Genomic DNA, 25,737 nt, shown 5'->3' on the forward strand with positions numbered 1-25,737 from the left:
GGTGTAAGAACAAAAAATGTTAGTATTCGTGAGACCTTCCGATTGAACTCAAGAAAAAGGGGCTGGCCCCTTTAATGAGGGGCCAAGACACTCGTAAACTCTATTACAGATAACTTGAAAACAATCAAGATTTCAAATATCTTTGGTACCTAGCCTTTTTTACAAAATTGATACCAGCGAGATTTTAGTCACTGTAAGTGATTGAGACACAAACTTTTATAAATGATAGACAATCGATTGAAGATATATTTAACGGGTTTTCTTTTGTCAACCGTCACTTCCGGTACTCACCAGAAGAGTTCAAACAATTCATTTTTTTCACAAGTTTAACTGATTATCTTTGGTCTTTCATCTTCCATGATTAACAGTGGTGTACACTAAACAAATGTATAAAAAAAATCCTAGCTTTTATTTTCATAAACCTCTTTTGTTCGTCCGTTTTCGGTCTCAAGACAAAAAACCTCGATGCACCAAGATCGCAGATTTAGCAGAGAATATCGATATTTCATCGTATCATATGAAAACAAAATCGGACGGAAGACCTACTCGTTACTCGTAACGAGATCTAGTTATACATGTAATTGTTCTCGAGTATTTCGTAGATTCAAGGGGTAGGGGGTAGGGTGTCCCTCCACTTTTTGGCACATATTTTTTTTAAATATATATACAAAAATTTGAAATTAAAATACGGAAATGAACAGTTAACAGGTATACTACGACCCCTCCTCCACAAATTAGGATTTTCACGATTTTGGAAAGTTTTACTTCTATTTTGTAAAGTATTTTTGGATGAGTCTTAGTTATTAACAAAGAATATTTCTTTCTCACTCTGATTAAAACCATTTCTTGAATGTAATTTTTTATTTACTTGTAGGTAATTAATACTTTAGAATGATATCAATCATCTTGCCTCGATAAAAATAGGTCGACCCTATTACGGCATGGGCGATCCTTCAGTTCTTCCTAAGATTCTCTAAAAGAGGGGTTAAACCTGGACCAAATTACACAAACAAATAGACGGACTGTTAGATCTATTAGATATTCGCAAACATTTTTTTATTTACAAATTTAGAACATAAGCTATGCATCTGAATGTAAATCTTGTCAAACAAGGTGATTTATCTAAAAATTGAATAAATTGAGTTCTTTAAAGTATGTAATCCATGATATGTTTGTTCAATTTTCAACATTGTCCATAAAAAATAACAAAGTGGCAAAACGAAACTCAACCTGTACAGAGGTATACAAATATAAATGCAACCTGGGGTGTACATTTACTTTAATACTTTTTTGGGTTTCCATATATCAAATTTATAAATTCTGAACCAATAACGTGAGGGAGAAACCTTACCTTAGAGAAAAAGCTTCTACACAGTAGGGGGTGGGGGGGGGGGGTGAGGGAGCGTCTATGCTCTACAATACCGGTATTAAAAAAACTGTACTGCAGTAACCTTGGGTTGGTTATATTATGCATATGATATTGTTGAGAAGGCCTTATTTAAACTCTGTGCTGATGATGGTATTATTAAAAAAAAAATGAAATTTTGCTTGTAGTTGTTTTTTTACAGACAAAGACACTGAGTAATGTAAATATATATATCATTATTCAGTATTGAGAGGATACAACACTCACATACATGTTTGACGTTTCATTTTCATTTCTAAGAGATATCGTATTTTACTATGATTTCAAAACAAACATATAAGATGTATGCATAAAATAAAATGAATGAAGTACTGTTTCATGACACACCATACGCAATTTAAAGACGAAGCTGTTAAAAAATTACTTACCTGATGTAAACATCTTTTGACGAAAAGCTAACAACCTCTTCAAAATCACGCCATCGTTTCAATTACAAAAAAATAATAATATAATTGGTCATGATCCTAAGAACTTTCAATTGTATCAACGCTTTGAAGGATACAGAAGACATCATGTTTTTTTTTAATATAAGATTGTGTAATGTTTATCTATATTTGCAATAGGGTGTAAAAATGACGGTTTCTACAGCAGTAACTGTGACACTCCTTGCCCCAACAACTGTAAAGATAGCACTTGTCACATAGAGAGTGGAGCGTGTTTCACGTGTAAACCTGGATGGACCGGAGTACATTGTAATACAAGTAAGATCATAATTGGCATGCTTGGTACATATGTAATTCAAATCATTGTTTTATATATATATCTATATATATATATATATATATATATAATGTGCCCTTTGGACAAACCCTTTTTTCCAAAAAAATATTTATTTATTTTTTCTATATTACAGAATGTAGAGAAGGATGGTACGGTATAAACTGTGACCAGCCGTGCGTAGGCCATTGTAGAGACAACGCCACCTGCAATCATGTGATTGGTCAATGTGACAGAGGGTGTGCTGCCAGATGGACAGGAAAACTGTGTGACAAAGGTAGTACTTGTGATTTCACTTCATCACTTTAGTTAACCTTTCAGGATCTAGTGTAATAAAAATTTAATTGAAGTTTATGTTATCATTGCCTTGAAATTGCCTTTTATTGATCCATATTTGTTAAAAACACTCAAATATCAAGTTTCATAGTACCGTGATACATGTATATTTCATGTGATCAGAAATCATATTATGATTAAAACTGTCTTTCAATAGGGTGAATCATTTTTGAGTGAACGCAAGATGAAACTTTAACTGCGTGTTTTTTGTTACAAAATAAAAAACAAAAAAACAAAAACAAAACCACCAAACAAATAAACACACAAAAAAAAAAACAAACAAGGAAAACAAAACAAGTCAAAAATAAAAAAAAATATGTCATTTAAAGACAAAGGCAAGAACTGCACATTGATATTCTTGCTCTAAATTATCATCTTTTTACAGTTGCAGATGTCATTTTCATTTAAGTACATATGCATGTATACACAAATAAATCTAATATTTAGCAGTAAAATGTAATAATATTGTAAACCCAATTCAGGCGGAATTTGATTGTGAATAAGTACTTTTTCTGATACATTGTATAGTCTTCAAAACTAAATTTTTAATTTTGTTCTGTCATTATACAAAGATAGAATATCACTTTATATGGATAAAGAAATTGTTCGAAGGAACAGAATCGGTATTCAAAGGTGTTACCTGTGCGGCGTCCTGAAAGAAAGTGAATTACTTGTGAATTTCTTAACAAAGAGAGTCGATAGAATACCTGCGTTTAACTTCATTGGTCAAATGATGACACCAACATTACATGACCAAATAGAGCACTCTCTATGTCTTAATATTTCACATTAAAAAGTGCGATAACACGTAAGCCGAAAAATTGTAAATTCAATATATAAAGCATATTAGGTAAACTTAAAATTTCTTGAAGATTAAAGATACGTAATTCGCATGGAAAGTTGTTGTGGAAGTGTATTTGAATAATTACGCACATTTTTTTTTATAATGTGAGTTCTTTGGCTTTTTATTTCCGTCAAGAATTCCGAGCTATAGACAGAAAATCCCATATTAATCATGTGTAATACATAAAGACAGAATTAACGCCATCAAACCTTACAATATATATATTTCTCTGTTTTTGAAACATCGAGACACGCTGTTTTGGAAAACTTGGGCGTAGGAACACATACACTAGACCCCCACCCCCCCCCCCCCCCCCATTTTCAATTTGCTTCCGACTCCACTGTATAAGATTTTAGTTGTACGACTACAAAAGATATATTTATTGTTAGTACCATTTAAAATCTGACTTTTTCCAAGGCATTGATAAAAAAAGTTTATTGAAAATCAATGCTTATGAATACATTGAATCGTTTGGATTTTTGTCAGCGGTAATGATAACACTGTTTAACTTCCGTTTTGTCAGATTAAATGCTTAGGAGAGTTGATTCATAATAATGTCACTTTATAAATATGAATAGTATATATGGTTAACTTCTTCTTCTTCTTCTTTTTTGTCAACAAAAATATTTAATTTTTATTCAAATTTTTTTTTTACCTTTTTCAGTAGATAATCAAACAGCCACGTTTAAGCTTAGAGAGATAAGTATGAATTTCAATTATTGCGATTGCACATTATGCTCAAAGACATTTTGATAAGTTTTTTATTTTTGTTACTTTTTATTTTATTAATTTCAGCATACTTAATCACGGCTATTTCTGTTATTGAAATTATAATGACTGCTATAGGAATATTCGTTATAAAACAACGTTGGGCAATCTTCAGGTATATTTTGATTTAAAGAGAAAAAATGAGATTTCAATATTTTGTGTATACGTTTCTTTGTGTTTGATATATTAAAATACACTGTTTTGTGTTTTCTTTGATAGGAATCAAAGATATGAAGAAATAAAAAAGAACGCTACCTATCTCTATTCTAGCCAATTAAGTAGTAGTGGTAATGTAAACTGTGAAAGCATTGAACTGAGAGATTTATCAAATGACCACGCCATTCAGGAAGATGGTGATCGTACATATATTGACATTATTGAACACGAGAGTGACAAACAATCACAACACACAGCACCAGTCAGCGATAATATACTGTAACTCCTTCCGCTTGCACTCACTTCTAAATTAAAATGATTGTGGCGTCGTCTAGCTATAGAGATAGCGCTTTAGCATAATATATTTAGATGTTGATGTGTTCAAATATATGAAATATAAATCTATCCGAATTATTTGTCCATGGTGCAAGATAAACAATGACTTAAAAATATATGATCTACTTTTTGGGGGGTTGAAAATGAGCATTGGCATATATAAACTTTCAGATTTTACAATCCTCGTCACTTCACTTCTTTAAGAGAACCTGTACAGGAGTATTAGTCCTCTAAATGAGCCCGTACCATATTACAATCAAAATATGAAATGATAGTTGAAAATACTTGTGAATGAGAGAGGGGATGGGCAAAATCCTCTGCTTTAACTAATGATGTATCTGCCTATGATGTATATGGACTAGTGACGTCAGCAATTCATTGTGGTTTGACTTAATTACGTCAAACCATTAAATATCAGAAAGGGTTACATGAAAATAAAATATAAAAGATATAGTCTATTCACTTTGATTTCACTATTAACTGAGAAATCCTTAAATAAGAAAAATGCTTATTTTGTAGTGCCGTTACCTTTTAAGTTCAGTAGAGGAAAGGGATGGTCATTATACCGACATAATTAAGTATATACATATATGCCATAACGCAAAAATATAATTATTTTCCCCGTCAGTTGATTTTGTTTAATTTCCAATATGATAATGCCAAGAACACTCTACCATTTATTTCACATACACATCTTTTTATAAAAAAAACGAAAACGCACAACAACTTTTTACTTTCATATCGTATAGCTAACAGCTTTTGGGTGGCTGATAATGACTAAACTTAAGTAAATAGTCTGTTAATATATTTTCCATTACCTTTCTTGTTCTGCCAAAAATTAGTGTTGTGTAACACAACATCAATGTCACGAGATTTTTATGTTATGATTTATTTTTGAAATACAAAATTATGTAATAAAAACTCTTTCAAAATGCTGCATCAACACTGATCAATGCTACCATCTATTAAAAAAATTCTTTGTGGAGGCAAGTTGCCTGTTACCCCTTACATGACATTACGTCACAAGATGGAGATTTAAATGTTTTGTTAAATTGTTTATATCTTTCGATTCGATTGTATGTCGACATAGCTGGTCAAGTGGTTAAAGTATTGTGCCTCTAAACCGCAGATCATGAGTTCGAATCCGCCTGGAGCTTTTGTTCATGTTAATTAATTAAATTTTCGAAAAAGTAATTTTTCATCCAAAATTACAATTTGTTTTGCCTATTTGACTTAAATACTTCTTATCCATTATGAAATCTATCATCATCAAGTAATTTTCTGCAGATTTGAGAACATATTTCAAAGTTTAATGAGCCACCTTAAATCTAAAGAAAAATGAGGCTATAAAAAGCCAACTAGTATGATAATATTTTTATTACGGGCCGCCAGAAGGCAGTCCGTTATTTGATATACATTTTTTGTTTTACTCGTAAATGTAAAGTAGGTCATAGACTTGTCGTGTTAGGCGCGTTTTTATCGAGACTATAACACCCCTGCGAATGTGTTCGGAATGTTTTTTTTATCGTTGCTAAGTAAGTAATAAATCCAGAGGTGCTCGAATGAAAGTTCACGAGACTTCACCGATATTTGTTCACTTCCTGTGAAATTTCGAGCGGAAGTATAAGTGTTCGGATAATATTCTCAAAATACGTAAGTACTGGTCGTTTTTCATATCATATCCTACTGTGATCTATGTTAAAACGGGAAAAGCTTTCAAGATGTATGTCTTATTTTACCATCTAGCAGTTGTTTATATTAAACGATAATATTCAGAACAGAGTTATCGTTAGTGTTCAAACACGTGTAGAGTGGTTGAAAATATAACCATTGGGTTGCTTAATAAAATCATAGCCATGTTTGATGCTTGTGGTGTGCAATACCATGTTTAAAAAAAAAATAATGGGTGTCTGTTTTGCATTAAAACTTAGTATATCGAGCCATTTTCAAGGAACATTCTGCATAAAATGGTATAGTCTGTTTCACTATTGATGTTATTACTAGGTCAGGCGCGGATCGAAAATTAATCCTCAGGAGGGATCTCTTTTAAGCATGTTAGTTGTTGCAACAGCAGACAAAAACTAATATTTTTGTATAGTCACATTTATTTCTAGAACACATTTTATTCACCAATTAATGAAGTATTTTATGCATTTTAATGAATTAAAATCAATAAACCTCTAGATTTTATATTTGACTACTATATTAAGAACCTAGATATATGTACTGTGAAATAGACTTTATACACGAGGTACGATTTTTACTGCGAAACTGAAAGGGTCAAATAAAACCACGTGGTCTAAAATTTGAATGACAATAACATTCGCAGGGGTGTATAATAAATTCGAAATCTCGTCACTATCTATTTCATATCTATTTCAACATCAGAGTGAACTGCATTATTGAGCATTTTGCTGTTTGTGTTTAGGTAAGGAAGATTTGCATAACTTCTAGCCTTTGAAAAAACCACGTCTCCAGCAATGAGAACGTGCGTCTTTGCTTAATAGAAAAGACACACTAAGAAACAAAAAATAATTCAGACAAATTACGTTAAGCTATTATAAAAATGGATTTTTTGATATTTTTTTTTATGTCTTTGATTTTTTAAAAATTCTTAACTATTTATCGATTTTGATTTCTATCGATTGCCTAAAATGATATAGAATATGACAAAATAATGGGGATAATCAATCTGCTGAATAGAAGGTACATGTGTATGACAATGGTACAAACAATTGTCGTCCTAGGGAACTTGATGTAACCTCTGTAATGGGTGCGCTACACCATCCGGTATAAGTACAGATGCGATCATATTAAGGAAAGTTTTGAAAAGTTGTGCATTTTCATGATGGTTTACATATAAACCCTTTACACGGTATTTTTGTAACATAATTTCCTATTCTTGGAAACAAAAAAGAGGCTTTTTTGTGTTTCATGTGGGTATAAAGGTAGCTAGCATTCCAGAAAAATAGCATAACCCACATAAGCAGGTTATGTTATTTATTTTGTATTTTTCAAATGAAACGATGTAAAAGCATTTATTTGAGATAATTACAGTATTTATATTATAAATGGGAAAAAAATGCTTTTAAATAGGCATTAAAAGTTTTCAAAAAAATCATTTGTCCAAGAAAGGGGGGGGGGGAGGGGGTCCGACCCCCAAAACTCCCCATTCTGGATCCGCCAATGTCACATGTATTTTTTTTAAATTCCAGTGAAAAATGTGAAAACATCAATTTGAGAAATGAAAATTTATTAAATTTAAGACTAGTTATTTTAAAAAAAAATTGATCACATGAAAATTTTTTTTTTTAAAAATTGGTCACATGGAATCCATATTCTTCCTTATTCCTAATTCTGAACAATGTCGTATTTTCCTTCATTTACTAGGACTATGTTATCATGGTGCATGGTCCATGTATAAATACTGTATACATGTACAGTCATGCATATTAATCTCAACCAAATGGCTGATGCAGATGACCCTAATTCAATGCATGTTAATGCAAGTTTCCTAGCTCTTTATAGTCTACCATTAGTATTTTTCTTGCCGTTATCATCTAGAAGTCACATTTTTTCTTCTGCAAAATACCTGTTGAAAGCTTAAAAGTTTCAAATCAAGCTCAGTTTCATTTTTAAAGTGCATTTTCTAAAAGCAAAAACTAAAAACAATGAAAGTGAGTTATTTCACAGGACCTCTGTATTTTCCATTTTGTACAGTTTGACAATTGTCTGAGCTACTTTCTGCAATATAATTTATACTCATAATATTTTTATTATTATTTAAGACGCAGAATTCGAGGCTATTGATTCTCGCTTTTTTATATTCTTAAATTTGCTAAACATTTTGGACGCCTTGGTTACCCAAGGTCAGTGAGCATTGTTGTTAAAATAAAGTTTCCACAAATCGTGAAACGTTTTCACGCATTGTCAAAGCCTAGAGTATAAAAATAAACAACCAAAAAAAAAAACAAAAAAAAACACGAAATAATCTATTGAAACATGCTTAATTATAGTTATCATGTAATTTCAACTTTGAGATTTTAAGAGAAATGCAAGGAAAATATACATCAACCATACAGGGAATTTAAAAAAATCATATTTTGAGATTTAATAAGTAACATTATTTTCCATTTCCTTTCTAAACATCACAATTGTTTATTTTTGTGCTCTTCAATTTTTCCCTGAGAATACAATGTACACGAAGTACCAAGCAAGCAGTTTTCTGAATTTCCTTATAGATGTTGTGTTGACGGTGACATGAGGTTAACCATATAAATTTAATTTAGATGAAAAACATATATAGAGTGTATGCAGTTTTCATGTACATTTTGCTGCCAGGAAGTTAGATAAATGCAATGGCTTTAGTTTAAAGTACGTTATAACTGGTACATGTACCTTTAGTTTCGTCCTAGATTACTTGGTGGTTCTGTGAGCAAATTGTACAGGAATTATGTTAACGAGCACATTTTTGGCCACGTGCCTTATTTGACAACAAAATCTGATTCATAGTATTACACCAAGACTTTTTCAATACGTATACCATTACTTCAGAGGTCAAAGAGCAATTTTGAGGGATATACATTTCTATCTATATATCTGTGACATTTTTTTAAAACCGGGATACACCAATTTGTAAGTAAATGATAAATTCAGTTTTTTTTTCTATTTAAGCTTCAATAAGGCATTTGAAATTGGTGGAAAAAAAGTATTAAGAAAATTTCATGTTTTACTTTGTCTATATTATTTATTCTGATTAGATACGCAATATACCATGGATATTTCTCAAACTAAAACTTTATGTCTCAATGAAATATAATGCGATTAAGCTGAATTTTCAGGCGCAAATGGAAGTGGGTGAATGAGTGAAAGGTAAACTAGTGTCAAATGGTATGCAGAGTAATTCAAAGAAAAGTGTTTTTTCTCAAACATGATGACTAAAATTTGATTAAGTTAACAGTACAAAGAAGTATAAAAAGAATGCAACATTATAATGTTTTAATGTAATTCCTAACGTAATGTACATGATACAAATTTAGATTAGATACTGGCATTGTTGCATGTTTTAGCGATTTTGGACAATGCGCTTAATATTACGAATAGATAAGTTTGAGATGTCTTCTGGTGTAACAAATAATGAATTAATTAAAGCAAACGCTCACAGGATAATCAATTGTCATATTTATAAGCTAAAAGGCACGCGCTGGCAACTCTTCAATCTCCAATAATGTAGTAAGGATGTCCTTTTTTATGCCGAGCTTGCTTTTGTAAATGATGTTGGCAGTGTTGTTTTTTAAGCCCTTACATATATAACTTCTCGCAAATAAAGAGTTGGACGGGAAGGAAATAAATTCCCACTTACAATATAATAATATTGGTGCTTATATTTATTTAAGGAATAAGGAATCATTCTGAGTATTATAATGTGATAATTTCGGTCGGGGCGTGGTCAAATCCAATAAAGCCCGAAGGTCTCTATGATAGATTTGACAACGCTCCGACCGAAATTAGCACCTCATAATATTGAATGATTCCTTATTACTTATACTTAAATTATTTCCAATTTGTACACTTTAAAACAACATTATTTTAAAACCACTATTTTTTACGTAGCACATGCTATGTATTACTACGCGGCGCAGCCAATACCGTTTTTCGGTTATGCTATAAGACACGCCCATTTTGTGTCACTCAAGTTTTATGAAGTTAATGGATTTTAGGATTCAAAATAGATTAGTAATGTAATCACAGATAAAGACAGTTGAAAATGTAAATCTATTGATGTCAAAATTAATTTAAACTGTCATTCCTTCTTTCAAAGCATATCAGGCTGTTTCGAAGTCTGTTCTTCTCATATAAGATGAGCCTTCTCCCGCTACTTTATCTGATACCTTATGTGACTGGTAAGTATTACTAAAATATACTATTGACTAATTTGTTATACTACTACTATTCTGTTATAACAAAAACCACAATATTTTATACGCACATAATAGGGCAGATTTTTTCCGTCCACCAAGATATCAACGCTTCGAAAAATGGTAGTAGTGGTACTGTTACGTCACCTGGTTATCCTGGAAATTATCCAAACAATGCAAATTACACATGGACCCTGACAACTGGAGATTCCAACGCAAGGGTCGTAATAAACATTACTGACTTTAGTGTGGTACAGTACCGCTTTACTTCAAAGTGTGATGATTATTTACAGGTAGGAATACTTTATTGATGTTGTAAAGTGAAACGTAATAATATGTCGATTATGAAATCATTATTAAATGAACGAAAAATTATATATATTTATTTGCCAGATAGAGAGGATAGAACCCAATTACGCGCTAATTATGAAGAGATGTGGTGAAATCGTTCCATATAATGTTAAGTACAATGGGAACATTTTCTTCGTTACATTTGTGTCAGATAACATTCACAAAGCTAGAGGGTTTAATTTGTCCTGGAAAGGTGCATATTCCTTTTTGTATTAAGAAAATAGAATAGTTTTGGATTTGAACACATATTTTATACAATATCTCATGCTAACGGTCGTACTAAACATTACTGATGTTAATGTGGTGAAGTACCGCTATACTTTACAGTGTGAGGATTATTTACAGGTAGGGATACTAAATTGAGGTAGTTCAATGAAACGTAATAATATGTTGTATATGAAATCATTATCAAATGAGCAAAAATGTATTTGTCAGATAGAAAGAATAGAACCGAATTACGCGCTCATTATAAACAGATGTGGTGATTTCGCTCCATTTAATCTTAAGTACACTGAGAAGGTTTTTGTCGTAACATTTGTGTCGGATAGCATTCACAACGCGAGAGGGTTTTATTTTTCTTGGAAAGGTCCATTTTACTTTTAAGAGAATAGTTTTCAATTTGAACACATATTCTACGCAATATATTATATAAGCATTAAACCTCCTTTAAGTATACATCCCTGATACAACAACAAAACGAACGACGACAACAACAACAGAGATAACAACAACAAAACTAACGACAATAACAACAGAGATAACAACAACAAAACCAATAGCAAAAAAATCAACAAGGGAGATCCATACATTGCCGTCAGCTTTGTTGACTTTGAACCAAAAACAACCAAGGACACACGAAAATGGTCCATTCACAAAGACTACAGAGTCGTATATAGTAAACGAAAAAGGTAAAAAAAGAAAATCTATAAACTTTAATCGATATATCAAATATAAAATACAAATTGTGCTCACTTTGAAACTTAGCCTTTTTTTAAGACGGCTAAACTATTGTAAGCTCTTTCCATTATTACGTTCATAATTTGATGATTAGAAACAATTTTACTGAATAGCTTCAGCACCTTAAATAATTTGATATAAATTCTTTTAAAGAAATGAAATATCCTAGTATTTTGAATCATTGAATTACACTTACCATCAGATTTGTAAAAGGAAAATATGGAATATGATTGAACCACATCTTACAAGCAGTTGATTGGCGGTTACCTTTATATTTTAAATTTAGTCTTGTGTTTGATATTCAGGCGAGCTAAGAAAAATGTCATTTTTAACCAGAGAGTTGTGAATCCAGTTAGTGTGAAATTGTCATGAACAATGTTATTTTTAACTTACTAATTACTTCTCTGACAATATTGTCGCTATTTCAAAAGTCAGAATAGAAAAGGGAGGGCTGAAATTAATTCAGTTTCGATCAGCTCCTAAACAATTCTAGCAAACATTAAAATATAATGCACAAATTAATAAAATAAATATGGAAAATAACTATCTTTCACTGATTTCTAATTAGGACGTTAACATCGTTTTCACCTTTTTTGTTAGGTTAAAGTTTAATATAACCTTTGAACGGTGTCAAATGTTATTTCTCGTTGTTTAGATTATCTTTTAACACATTTTTGATTTTGAAAATGATAAATGCCTCTTTCATTATTAACTCAGGGGACTTCTTACTTTTCAAGTGAATATGAAGTCTGAAAAACATACTGCTTATTTTGGTGAACAAATACAGATTTAGTAAAATAAGAATAATCGAAGCAATGTTTTTTTTTCTTTTCTAAAAACTGTTTTGACCTTTTCAGCAATTAATCAAACAACTACATTTAATCTACGAGAGATAAGTATGGATTTAAGTATGGAATAGAAATTGAAATTGTACAATTCACAAAGAAGCGTTGTCGTTGTATTTTTAATTCTTATTCAAAAATCTATTTTTTTCAGCATATTTGATTTCAGCTATTGTAGTGATCGAAATTATTTTGACAGCCATTGGTATACATTTTGTGAAACAACGTCAGATGAACTTAAGGTATATCAAGAACTAGATTTTGAGATAGAGAGAGATAGAGTGTGTGTGTGAGAGAGAGAGAGAGAAAGAAAGAGAGAGAGAGAGAGAGGGGGGGGTGTTTCAAACGTTAAGATGCTATGTGCTTGTTACATGTATATTTTTATGATAGGTATCATGGTGACGAGGAAGTCAACAAGAACACAACAAATCCTTACTCTAGCATATCAAGAAACAGTGGTAATGGAAACTATGAAATTATGCAACTAAATAATGTCTCCAATGATCACAATCTACGGCAAACTGAACACAATGAGTGTACGTACATTGAAGTTATTGAACATGAGTATGACTACACATATGGAGACATAGCACCAGTGAGTGTCAATATTCTGTGAAGATTGATTGCATCAACCTAAAAAGTGCACTGGTCAACCAAAGAGGAGTTTTGGCAAAGCTTGACGATAAACAACCTAAAGTCAATCCTAAATTTAAATCGATTTGGCGTATAAATGAAGAACTGCATTGATATTTACAATACATAATTTTAGTAGAGATGATATATATGTAGTTGATACGTGCTAAAAAATCTCATACATAAAAACTTTTAAAAAAATTTCCAACGATTCACGATTTTAAAAATACTAGATCGACTGAGAAGCACGTAACAAATACATGTAATATCTTAGTGACATGAATTTCCCTTTTAATATCAGATTGATATTAGATGTATTATATCCAGAAGATAATAATTTGTATTTTTTATAAAAGAGATCGCCGTTTTGAAATAAATTGTTGTTGAATATAAGCTGTGCTTCATTTAAACACATTAACCGATTGATGTTAAAAAAATATGAAAAAACAATATCACGACTTGTATCGTTCACATGTATTGGGCTCTGAAACACGTTAACCTCAAGTAGTCTATTGCGGATGTTTAGGTGTCCTTAATCCATTGATTATGACTGACGTTTTTACGAAAGCCGAGAAGGATCATTCGAGATTCGAAATACGAGATTCGAAATACGAGATTCGAGATTCGAAATCGAGATTCAATATCTAAATTAACCAATCAAATCATGGATCTGAAACCTGTATCCTAGCAACATCAAACTGTTCTAAATAAAGATCATTCGTACATGCTCTTTCCTACAAATAAATGTCTTAATAGCTCTTATATAGTGGTTATAAAATGGTTAAATTAACGTTGATGAATTAACCCCACACAGTATAAACAATTAAATCAGAAATAACACTGTTGGCTTTGCGAATCTAAGTGGTTTTGTTTGCCCTGTATGTATTTCCCCCCGAACAATTTTAACCCGAAGTGTATTCGCCCCAACTGTGTAAAAATCGGCTCGCGAAGAAAGATCTGTTTAATCTAAATGTTTTATCTTTGAAACGAAACTCAAAAAAATAATCGACATGTCAAAATATAGGTTATGATAAAGTTTTAAACCATAGAAGATATAATGATAAGCAACCTCAAAGACAAAAATCCAGATAAGAATAGTGTATTGTAGGGTATGGCAATGCCATTGTCGATATGAGAGAGAGAGAGAGAGAGAGAGAGAGAGACAGACAGACAGACAGACAGACAGACAGACACAGAGAGAGTTTTGTAGTGTCAAATTCAAGTTGATTTAGAATTTGAAATTGATTTGATTTGATTTGTTACAAGCATATATAAACAATAATTAAGCCTCTAAAACGAGAAAAGAGAAGAGGTAGCTAGGGTAGGGCAGACCAACTAGCAAGCTTTAATTTTAACGGTGTTAGCGCACCTGTGGTTTACATCCTCTCTCTCTCTCTCTCTCTCTCTCTCTCTCTCTCTCTCATCACCTAGCATTTCCTTTTCCGTGAGGGGGCTTGGGGTATTTGTGATGTCTTACATTAGCTAGCGAAAAGGATAAAAAAACATGAAATTTTCTTTAAATTCTGTGCGGATGTTGTACGCCAATAATCTGTTTTCAGTATATACATTTCAAGAGGGGGGGGGGGGGGGGCTATATAGTCCTAATTAATTTGTCAGTTATTCTGTCCCCACTTTGTTTTCTCTTCGTTTTCCAGGTTTTTTTATTTGGCTCGGCAAATTAATATAAAACTTTCTGTGTAGCTCCATAACGATGCACTGTAGATAAATTATGAATAGTTTTACTTTTGATAAACAGGTACATATCCGTACTTGATTTTTAATTTGACTCTTATAATCGGATTTAATATTCCAATAATTATAGGGTAGGAAAGAGTAGACGGGACTTTTTTGCGCATATCCTACTGTACCATTCATTCAACACAGGTATTAGCACTCATCGAGTTCGACTTGCTTTCCTTTTCTTCATCCACTGGATTTAAAGCTATTAATTTTTGAAAATATTTTGAATTTATGGCCTGATAATATATGAATTAGAGCTGCGCTGGTGCATATATTTACCCAAATGGACCAAAATATAACCAAATGAATCTAAAAATTTTGACAAAATTAGTTTTAAACGTACGACTCTTTTTTAAAATTCTAATCGGGTATGTCCTTTAGAAAAATCTTGAACCGCACACATTTTAGCAAATAAAACGACAATTGTTTCATTTTTTTATGGGGAGGGAGGTGGTGCCGGTAAAGGACATGTATTGCTTGTGGCAGTTGTGCTAGTATACTCTCATTTGTTATAATAGGTAATACTACATATTGGTATAAAATGAAAGTTTCCAATTACACTGTACATAGCTTCTATCACGCATTTTGACCCGTGCGATAGTTTAAAACAATTTTCAAAGCATTTAATGTAATTCAACCGATCATTTTTGAAATTTAATTTTCTGGATCCCCGCCTGATACGTCCGCCTTCTTGTATATTAGAATTACATGTACGTTGACCATATGTACACATTAACTTAATCGGCTATGTTATGGGACGATAACATTTTTTATCAATGTTTTTGCAGGATATGTAACAAATAACAGCCTATTTGTGGATTTTTGCACTGATTATTTGAGATAATTTGCCGCCATCTTTTATGCATTTCACACACCACTCACAGTTTCTTTATTTGGTGTTCTGTGTGTATGGCGACAAATTGGTAAATTTGCACCACTCACCCCTTGTAGCTTCATCCTGATTACATTTTATCTGGCTAAGTGTAATGTAGTAGTATATTAAATACACACATCTTTGTTTGCAGTGCTTATTTACATCTTTAGAGATTTACTTACAAACAAAGTAAATATTTTTATGATTTGTATGTAATTATTGTCAATTTTGGTGCGGTGGGGGGTAGGGGGGTAGGAAACTACAGAGAAACTTAACTTGGCTGTGAAACATATGCTTTTATTCTTTCTTGTTGATATATCAATGAATGAATTATAACAAAATATATGTACAACAATTAATTTTGAAATATTCATGCACAATCAAATAAAGGGTTTTACTGTTCTCTGCACAAGAAATCGGCAATGTGAACAAATTGGCACCCTGTCATCCCTACCTTTAATTGTAGAGAGTAGGTATCCTTCTATATTGAAAACAATTCCAAAAGTAAGACTCATAATAAGTTGTTTACTGAGGAAAAGGAAAAAAAATGTATTTATTAATAATTCCGTATGATGTGATAATATCTCAATGATTTTTTTATAATCAAAGTACTAGTGTATCACTGTATACATACATAAAAATGATAAGTAATGCTTATATTTATTAATGAAACAGGAAATGTTATTTATATTTAGATTATTTAGATACATGTACTAATCTTCATTCGGGGATCTAGAAAGGAGGGGGTCAGGGGATCTGGACCCCCTCCTCGGGAAAATTGGAGCTTATTAAATTTACATTGTAAATTTTTTTAAAATTGGCCTAGGACCCCCTACAGAAAAAATTAGCTACGCTTATGAAGTTCTCTACCATAACCGCATTTTTACACAAAAGGGGTGAATAAACCCGGGTTTTAAACTATAACTGGTGGTGAAATACCATAGGGTTCAAACGCATCAGGTGGAAATGCACCAGGGCAAACAAAATCACTTAGATCCGCGAAGCACACTGCATTATTACTAGTCTACTTAAATATTCTGTGTAAAAGTAAATACAAATAATTATTTAGTTATGTAGGGAGAAGTGAACATAGCATTTATTTGTATATAAGAGCATGTACGTATGATTTTTATTTAGAACAGTTTGATGTTGCTAGGATACAGGTTTCAGATCCATGATTTGATTGGTTAATTTAGATATTGAATCTCGAATTTCGAATCTCGAATCTCGTATTTCGAATCTCGTATTTCGAATCTCGAATCTCGAATGATCCTTCTCGGCTTTCGTACGTTTTCGACTATTACAATCACTAGATCACTGCGATCACTAGAAAAGAGAGGGGGCAAACCCCAGTCTTATGGAGATATTGCAATGTGATTTAAAATAAGCGTTAAAATGGCATTTATACATTATTCGATATGGTAAACGTGAACCATTCTTAAATGTTAAACATTTCATTGTCGATTTTTTGTTGCATGCAAGATTCTTGAAAAGACTAGAGGAATTTGCCATTGTTATGTTATGTACATTGGTAGTGTAACGGAAGAATGAAGAAAACAAGAACTTGAGCGTGTGAATTGTTTTCAACTTTATAGTAGTGCATATGCATATGCTTTTATTTACACTATTTAATATTACCTTTTTATTTAGAGATGATTTTATTTCAGGATTAAATTAATTTATAGTGACTTTTTGGGCAGTGTTTGAAGTTATTTCTGACAAATCAGGCCAAAACGTTATCCTCAATAATATATATAAACATTTACTAAAGCTCTGTCTTATATAATATTTTGTCATATTCAAAAAATAATTAAAGCCGATTTTTAAAACATGAATTTGTCATTAGATTCTTTTTTATCTTTCAGACAATGTTAGCTTGATATATATTCTTTATTGTTGTATTATACATAATGTAAAACTTGTTTAGTAGGTCGAAGAAAAAGGTATTTTCTAAACGCAAAAACAAAATTCAATGAAAGTGAGTTTTTTCACAGGACCTCTGTATTTTCCATTTTTAACAGTTCGACAATTATCTGAGTCACTTTCTGCAATTTAATTTATACTTATAATATTATATCAAGATATATTATTCAAGAAACAGTAGCTATTGATTCTCGCTTTTTTATACACTTATATTTGCTAAAAAAAATTTAGACGCCTTGGTTACCCTAGGTCAGTGAACGTTGTTGTTAAAATAAAGTTTCCACAAATCGTGAAAAGTTTTCACGCATTGTCAACGTCAAGAGTATAAAAACAAACAACCAAAAAAACCAACAAAATAATTTATTGAAAAATTCTTAATTATAGTTATCATGTAATTTCAACTTTGAGATGTTATGAGAAAAACAATGCAAATATATAATATACATCAACCATACAGGAAGTTAAATAATCCTATTTTAAGATTTAATTAGTGACATTTCCATTTCCCTTTTAAACATCACAATTTTTTTGTTTTTGAGCTCTGCAATTTTACCCTGGGAATACAATGTACACGAAGGAAGTACAAGCAAGCAGTTTTCCGAATTTCCTTATAGACGTTGTGTTGACGGCGACATCAGGTTCACCATATAAATTTGATGAAAAACATACATATAGTGTATGGTTTATTCTTCCACTTGTAAGATCATTTCGCAGTTTTCATGAGCATTTCGTTGCCAGGAAGTTATATAAATGCAATGGCTTTAGTTTAAAACACATTATAAATGGTACCTTTAGTGTCGTCCTAGATTACTTGGTGGTTTTGTAAGCAAATTGTACAGAAATTATGTCCACGAGCACATTTTGGCCACGTGCTTGATTTGAAAACAAAATCTGAGTCGTATTTTTACACGAAGACACTTTTTCAATATGTATACCATTATCTAAGACATCAAAGAGCCATTTTGAGGGATATACATTTTTATCTAAATATCTGTTATATTTTTTAAACCATGATACACCAATTTGTAAGTAAAAAAAATAAATTTAGTAAATTCTATATAAGCGTCAATAAGGCATTTGAAATTAGTGAAAAAAATGCATTAAGATAATTATATGTTTTACTTTTCCTAATATTTTATTATATTATTTATTCTAATTAGATACGCAATATATACCATGGATATTTCTTAAACTAAAACTTTGTTTCAATGAAAAATTATACGATTAAGCTGAATTTTCAGATGCAAAGGGAAGTGGGTGAATTAGTATAGAGATAAGCTAATGTCAAATGGTATGCAGAGTAATTCAAAGAAGAATGTTTTTTCATGAAGACTTAAATTTAGTAAAGTTAACAGTATGAAGAAGTATAGAAAAAATGCAACCTTACAATATTGTAATGTAATTCATATAACGTAATGTACTTGATACAAATTTAAGTTATATACGGGCATTGGTGCATAGTTAATCGATGTGGACAATACACTAATCATTATTAATAGATACGTTTGATATGTTGAATAAATAAATGCAAACGCTCACGGGATAATCAATAGTCATATTTGTAAGTTAAAAAGCACGCATTGGAAACTCTTCAATCTCCAATAATGTAGTAAGAAGGTCCTTTTTTATGCCCAGCTTGGTTTTGTAAATGATGTTGGCAGAGTTTTTTATTAAGCCTTTACATATATAACTTTTCGCCAAAAAAAGAGTAGGACAGCAGGGATATGTATTGTTAATCTATATTGATACGGAAATTAATATCAACTTTCAATATAATAATATTGGTGCTTATATATTTAAGAAATAAGGAAACATTCTTTGAGTATTATTAGGTGATAATTTTGGTCGGGGCGTGGTCAAATCCAATAAAGCCCGAAGGGCTCTATGATAGATTTGACAACGCTTCAACCGAAATTATCACCTCATAATATTGAATGATTCCTTATTACTTATATTTATATTATTTCCAATTTGTTCACTTTAAACAACATTATTTTAAAACCACTAATTTTTACGTAGCACATGCTATGTGCTACTATGCAGCGCAGCCTATTCCCTTTTCCGCTTATGCTATAAGTCACGCCCATTTTGTGTCACTCAAGTTTTATGAAGATATTGGATTTCAGGGTTCAAAATTGATTGGTAATGTTACCACAGACAAAGACAGTTGAAAATATAAATATGTTGATGTCAAAATTAATTTAAACTGTCATTCCTCCTTTCAAAGCATATCGAGCTGTTTTGAAGTATGTTCTTCTCATATAAATGAGCCTTCTCCCGCTCCTTTATTTGATACCTTATGTGATAGGTAAGTATTACAATGAAAATATTTATTGACTAATTTGTCTTACTACTACTTTACGGTTATAGCAAAAACCACTATTTTATACGCACCAAGTAGGGCAGATGTTTTCCGTCAACCAAGATATCAACGCTTCGAAAAATGGTAGTAGTGGTGCTTTTACGTCACCTGGATATCCTGGAAATTATCAAAACGATGCACATTACACATGGACTTTGACAACTGGAGATTCTAACGCAGCGGTCGTATTTAACATTACTGACTTTGATTTGGTAAAGTACCACTTTACTTCAAAGTGTGAGGATTATTTACAGGTAGGAATACTATATTTAGGTAGTTCAATGAAACATAAAAAATTGTCGTATATGAAATCATTATCAAATGAGATAAAAATATATAAATTTATTTGTCAGATAGAGAGGATAGAACCGTATTATATACGAATTATAAAAAGATGTGGACATTTTGCTCCATTTAATCTTGTGTACACTGGGAACATTTTCGTCGTTACATTTGTGTCGGATAGCATTTACAACTCTATAGGGTTTTATTTCTCCTGGAAAGGTACATTTTACTTTTAAGAGAATAGTTTTCAATTTGAACACATATTTTACGCAATATATCATATAAGCATTAAACCACCTTTAAGTATACATCCCTAATACAACAACAAAACGAACCACAACAACAACAAAAACAAAACCAACGACGACAACAACAGAGATAACAACAACAAAACCAACGACAACAACAAAAACAGAGATAACAATCTAGAAAACAAAAGATCGAACGACGACAACAGAGACAACCAAGACAACATCATCAAGAACAACAACACCAAATCCAATAGCAAAAAAATCAACAAGGGAGATCCATACGCTGCCGTCAGCTATGTTGACTTCGAGCAAAAAACAGCCGAGTACACACAAAAATGTTCCATTAACAAAGAATACAGAGTCGTTTATAGTAAAAGACAGAGGGAAAAAAAGAAAACCTTTTAAGTTTGATCGATATATCAAATATAAATTAAACATTGGGCTCACTTTGAAACTTAGCCTTATTTTAAGACCTGCTAAACTATCGTAAGCTTTAACTATTATTACGTTCATAATTTGATGTCTAGAAAGAATTTTAACAAAAATTACCCGCATCTTAGAAAGCAAAGCAATTTTAAGACCCCCGCTGGCAAAATTTTAACATGTTTTATATATATCAAATATTTTCCATTACAAATTTCACTGAAAATACATGAAATTCTAAGATGCATATGTAAAATGCTAAAATTTAATTATAATATAGAAATTTTTAAAACAAGATGCAATTATAATTGGAGCGTTTATAAAGTTGCCCAAACGAATGAGGCCATCATTGGAGGGTAGGGGTGACCAACATGGGTCAACTTTTACAGACAAAAAGTTAATACATGTACTTGAAGATTTCTATTTGTGAAATGATCAGATGAACTGACATTACTTAAGGAACAATAATATACCTGGGTTAGAGATGGGGATTTCAACCATTTTCAAGATATTTGGGAACTTCCTGTTTCAGGTAAAAATGTTTTATTTAAAAAAATAAAACATTTTTATCTGAAAAGGTTAAATGATATTTGGTGGTGGTCTCAGTGTAGTATTTCCCGAAAAAACCCCCAAATGGCATTATTCCAAAACTTCCTCATATATAAAATAATGTCCGCAATCGACATAGGCTTGATCTAATGTTAACACTAAAATTAAGTGTTATTATTTTCTCAATTACTCATGCCTCTTTTCTGCTGGTTCAAAAATTAAATGAGGTCAATGATCAGTAATTGCGATATGAATGCTTATAAGGAATTTTTTTCTTTTGCAGTTTGTGTCATAAAATAGCCTAATGTTAAAAATGAGATAGAGCCAATATAAGAGGACTATATTTGGTATATGCATTGTGTGCCCTCAAAATAAAAATCTTTAATAGGGCTTAAAAATGGGGTGTAAGATACTTGAAATCATATTGAAAATACGTGTGTAAAAGGTTATCAGCACAGTGACCTCATAATGTAGATATGACGTTATAAACATTGTCTTATTTTGATAAATTGATGTTTCGTAGCAAAATATGGGTGTTTCCCGATGGTTTTACGACTGGGAAACATCGAGCGCTGCTTTGTTCAAGTACCATTTTTTAGTATGATGTGTATACGTTTTTGAAGAAATAATGTGTTAAAATCATACTTTAGCAGACCTGCGCTTTATTCTTCTAAATGCAAAATATAAAGAAAAAAAGACAATATTTTCATTTGTTTGCAAAAAAGCGCGAATTGGGTCATTTAGGTGTCGTCATAGATAAACAGCGAATGAGCAATGATGACTAAAATCAAAATAAAAGTGATGAGCATCCTCTGTACAATGATTTATGAAGATTTGATTTTTATACCATACTATTTAAAAAGTTAGAATTGGGGGTAGATATTTAAAAATACCAGATATAGTCCTTTCCAAATTTATAATCAAGTACTAATAAAAATATCTTAAGGCGCCAAAAGATTTTTGAAAAAAATCTTTGAAAGAGAATCTTAGTCTGAATTTCTTCTTTTTTGCTACAATTCTGTTTTTGTCAAAACCCATTTTTTAAAGCATAATAAATCATGATAAATCAGTTAATTTAAATCTAATGTGATCGTAAATTGTATTTTCTTTAAAAAAAAACCCCTGAAAATGCATAACAAAAAATACATCTGGCTTAACTGAAATTTCACGCCGCATTGATAGTTGCCATCGAATTCTAATCCACGACGTCCCACTATCGATTTCTTACGTTTTGTTTTATCGACGTAGCATTGGTATCAATTAATATTATGATACCCACTGACAAAGTCTGAAAAATATATGAAGCAAACTCGAATTTTAAACTTTTTTTTTTTGCCTTTCCGCTAAAGCACAAAACTTTGTCAAACAGAGTATTGTCATTGACTTAACAAATAATACATGTACAATTAATATAAAAATGTAATATTCTAACATTGGATGGAGTGTTAGTGTTGGAAGAATCTCTACGTCGTATTTGGGATAGTCTAAAGATGCTAAACAGAGATCATGTATTTTGTCTTGTTTTCAACATAGTCTTTTCGAGTTAAGAGAATTGTGAAAGGATTTCAAAACACCCCAATTCCAATTACAAATTGAGCTTATTCAGTTATAGATAGGAATTTAGACCCGAGTAGAAATTAATCTTTGGTGTCATTTTATAACATTGAATATTGAAAACAAATGTATCACATTGAGATCTTTAGAGTTTTTACTTGTAAAGTTTGCAGCATTGTGAAATTGTTTCCTTAAAACCTGTTCTGAAACCTAGAGCATATACAAACGCCTATCAATAAATTAATACTTACCTTTTATACAGCTGTCATTATTTGTTAAAATGACATGAAATGACACTGTTTATACATGAAAAATTACAGTTAAGTGTATTTATGTACATGTATATAAAGGAATTTATGTGATCTTAATGCTTATAGTTTTAGGTATTATATTTTTTACTATGTTAATTAGTCATATTTGTATAGTATGAGGATTTAAAGGGTCTTTTGGGGTTTTTATACTCATATCGCTAAGAGCATTTTCAGGCCATTAGCCTGATCCTAAATATTTCAATTTTGGCTCCGAATTGGCTTGCATCGGAAGTTATTTAAGAGCACATTACGGATGTTTATCATTTCGGTTGACGTGTACAAAACAATATTTTGCTATTCAGTACTTTCAAGGAACAAGGTGACGCAAATGCAAAACGCATAACTGTAACAGTTGTATTTAGCATTTTGCATATACTTTTCCTGAATAAAAAATGTTTTTTTGTTATTTACTTTTGATAAATCGACAAAATTGGGGGACTTGACGCAATCCGAAGCCTATACCTGGATAAAGCTAGTGCAGCATATGCAACTACATGTAGTTATGCGTTCAATTACATGTAGGACACATGCTGACTGACGTTTTTACGGGCCGCCAGAAGGCGGTCCGTTATTTGATATACATTTAGATATTGTAACTGCGTTTCTGCAGGAAAGTTTTTTTTTAATATAGAATTAATATTATGCTTATTTTTATGAATTAAAAGTAAATTTGCATGAAGAAATATGTTTATGCCTTTAAAAAATATTACATATTTTTGGTTTTATTCGTAAATGTAAAGTGGGTCATACACTGTCGTGTTATGCGCAATTTTACCGAGACTGTAATTTATCCAGAAAATTTCGGAGTTTTTTAATTGTATTGGGATCGGTATGAGGGACATTTTAAAGACCTGAAATACTGAAGACCTGAATGACATGGAATTTTATAAAAATGATATATTTGAATTTCTTTGTTCTGCGTCATATAAAATGACTTTGTGTGTGTATTTATTATATTTCCACGTAAAATATGGTAGAAAAATATCATAAAATGACATCCATATTAATTATTTACGCAAAAATATGAAAGACCTGAAAATTTGAGCTGACATGAATTATTTTTAATACTTTTGAGGAACTCATGCAATTGAATACGCATGATTATCTTTATAAAATAAAGTGTAGATAAAATTATCTGGCTTATTCTTTACTTTAAAAATTGGGCAGTTTCTACCGGATGACCATACGATCTTACATTATTTAACAAAATACAACAAAAAATTAAAATGGTTTGAATTACATAATCTCCAAGAGAATAATGAGGAGTTGAACTTTGTATTAGAACAATGTTCAAATCATTATGTTCTCCATTCCCTCATACTATGGCAATGGTCATGCAATTACCGTAAGAAATGCTTACATTAACAAACTCGATACTTAATAATAATAGTAAAATGAGAAACTTCAGATTTATTGCTAAAAAATATATTAAAATTTACCATAAACATTAATACATGAAGTACAACCAACTCGTTATTTTCTTCTTTGTGGTGTGTTTTTTTATGTTAACAACTGACGATGATTCATACAACAATTCTATTTATTATATTGTTATACAGATCTTTTTCAAGCTGATTGTTCTACCATCTAATTCGTTTTGAACATAATTAGAACCATTATAACACGAGCTTGGACTTTCGGCATTACGTGACAAACTCCGATTTGATCGAGGCGGGGCAAACTCGTGGTTAACTGTTTAGTCATTGGCCAGTAAATATGAATACGACACTTGCCCGACTTCATGCTATTGCTGTATATTTCATTTGAAACAGCGTCACAAAATTGGGTCAGACTTTTCATTCACAATGAGATGTTTCACACGGTAAACTTTCACTCCATTTTACTACAATCACATTCAGAATGCCTCTTGTGTTAAAAAATCAACAACAAAACAAAAACAGAAGACAAACACATGAATATTTATTGTCATCGGATTTTACCCAGTATGTACACACTGAGTTGCGTGAAAAAATGACAGTGTGTCAGAAATAGTGATTTCCCCGAATACTTCAAGTTCAGCCATTTTAAAGTTGTCGCTAAGTCTCACTCTGTACCGGTCATTTTTAAGCTAAGTTTTCACTTTTCGAAAATATTGTTCTGCTGGGTTTAGATCAGGGGAATAAGTTGGTAGGAACAAGTATTCTGCTCCAATTGTGGGAAGCCAGTTCCTTAAAATCCTTT

General features: G+C 31.4%; 2 protein-coding genes and 1 long non-coding RNA gene across 3 annotated transcripts in view; all 3 read left to right on the forward strand.

Moving 5' to 3' along the window:
- LOC128187569 (cubilin-like) overlaps positions 1 to 21,124 on the forward strand; it is a 32,799-nt gene extending 11,675 nt beyond the window's left edge. The window contains exons 4-8 of the mRNA XM_052857985.1: positions 1,990 to 2,127; positions 2,280 to 2,420; positions 20,223 to 20,437; positions 20,537 to 20,687; positions 20,898 to 21,124. Of these exons, the coding sequence (XP_052713945.1) occupies positions 1,990 to 2,127; positions 2,280 to 2,420; positions 20,223 to 20,437; positions 20,537 to 20,687; positions 20,898 to 21,124 (872 nt within the window). The remainder of the gene's footprint in view (positions 1 to 1,989; positions 2,128 to 2,279; positions 2,421 to 20,222; positions 20,438 to 20,536; positions 20,688 to 20,897) is intronic.
- Positions 3,986 to 5,377, forward strand: LOC128186624 (uncharacterized). Its single transcript, XR_008243969.1, has 3 exons — positions 3,986 to 4,026; positions 4,119 to 4,206; positions 4,311 to 5,377. It is a non-coding gene; the product is annotated as an uncharacterized LOC128186624 (long non-coding RNA).
- On the forward strand, positions 10,429 to 13,650 carry LOC128186622 (CUB and sushi domain-containing protein 3-like). The gene is made up of 7 exons (XM_052856452.1): positions 10,429 to 10,486; positions 10,580 to 10,794; positions 10,895 to 11,045; positions 11,524 to 11,760; positions 12,667 to 12,721; positions 12,804 to 12,893; positions 13,042 to 13,650. Exons 1-7 carry the CDS (start codon positions 10,444 to 10,446, stop codon positions 13,265 to 13,267), a joined length of 1,017 nt encoding a protein of 338 aa, XP_052712412.1. The 5' UTR covers positions 10,429 to 10,443; the 3' UTR covers positions 13,268 to 13,650.
- Positions 21,125 to 25,737: the final 4,613 nt, after the last annotated feature.

The sequence above is a fragment of the Crassostrea angulata genome, chromosome 6, assembly GCF_025612915.1.
Source record: "Crassostrea angulata isolate pt1a10 chromosome 6, ASM2561291v2, whole genome shotgun sequence".
NCBI lineage: Eukaryota > Metazoa > Mollusca > Bivalvia > Ostreida > Ostreidae > Magallana > Magallana angulata.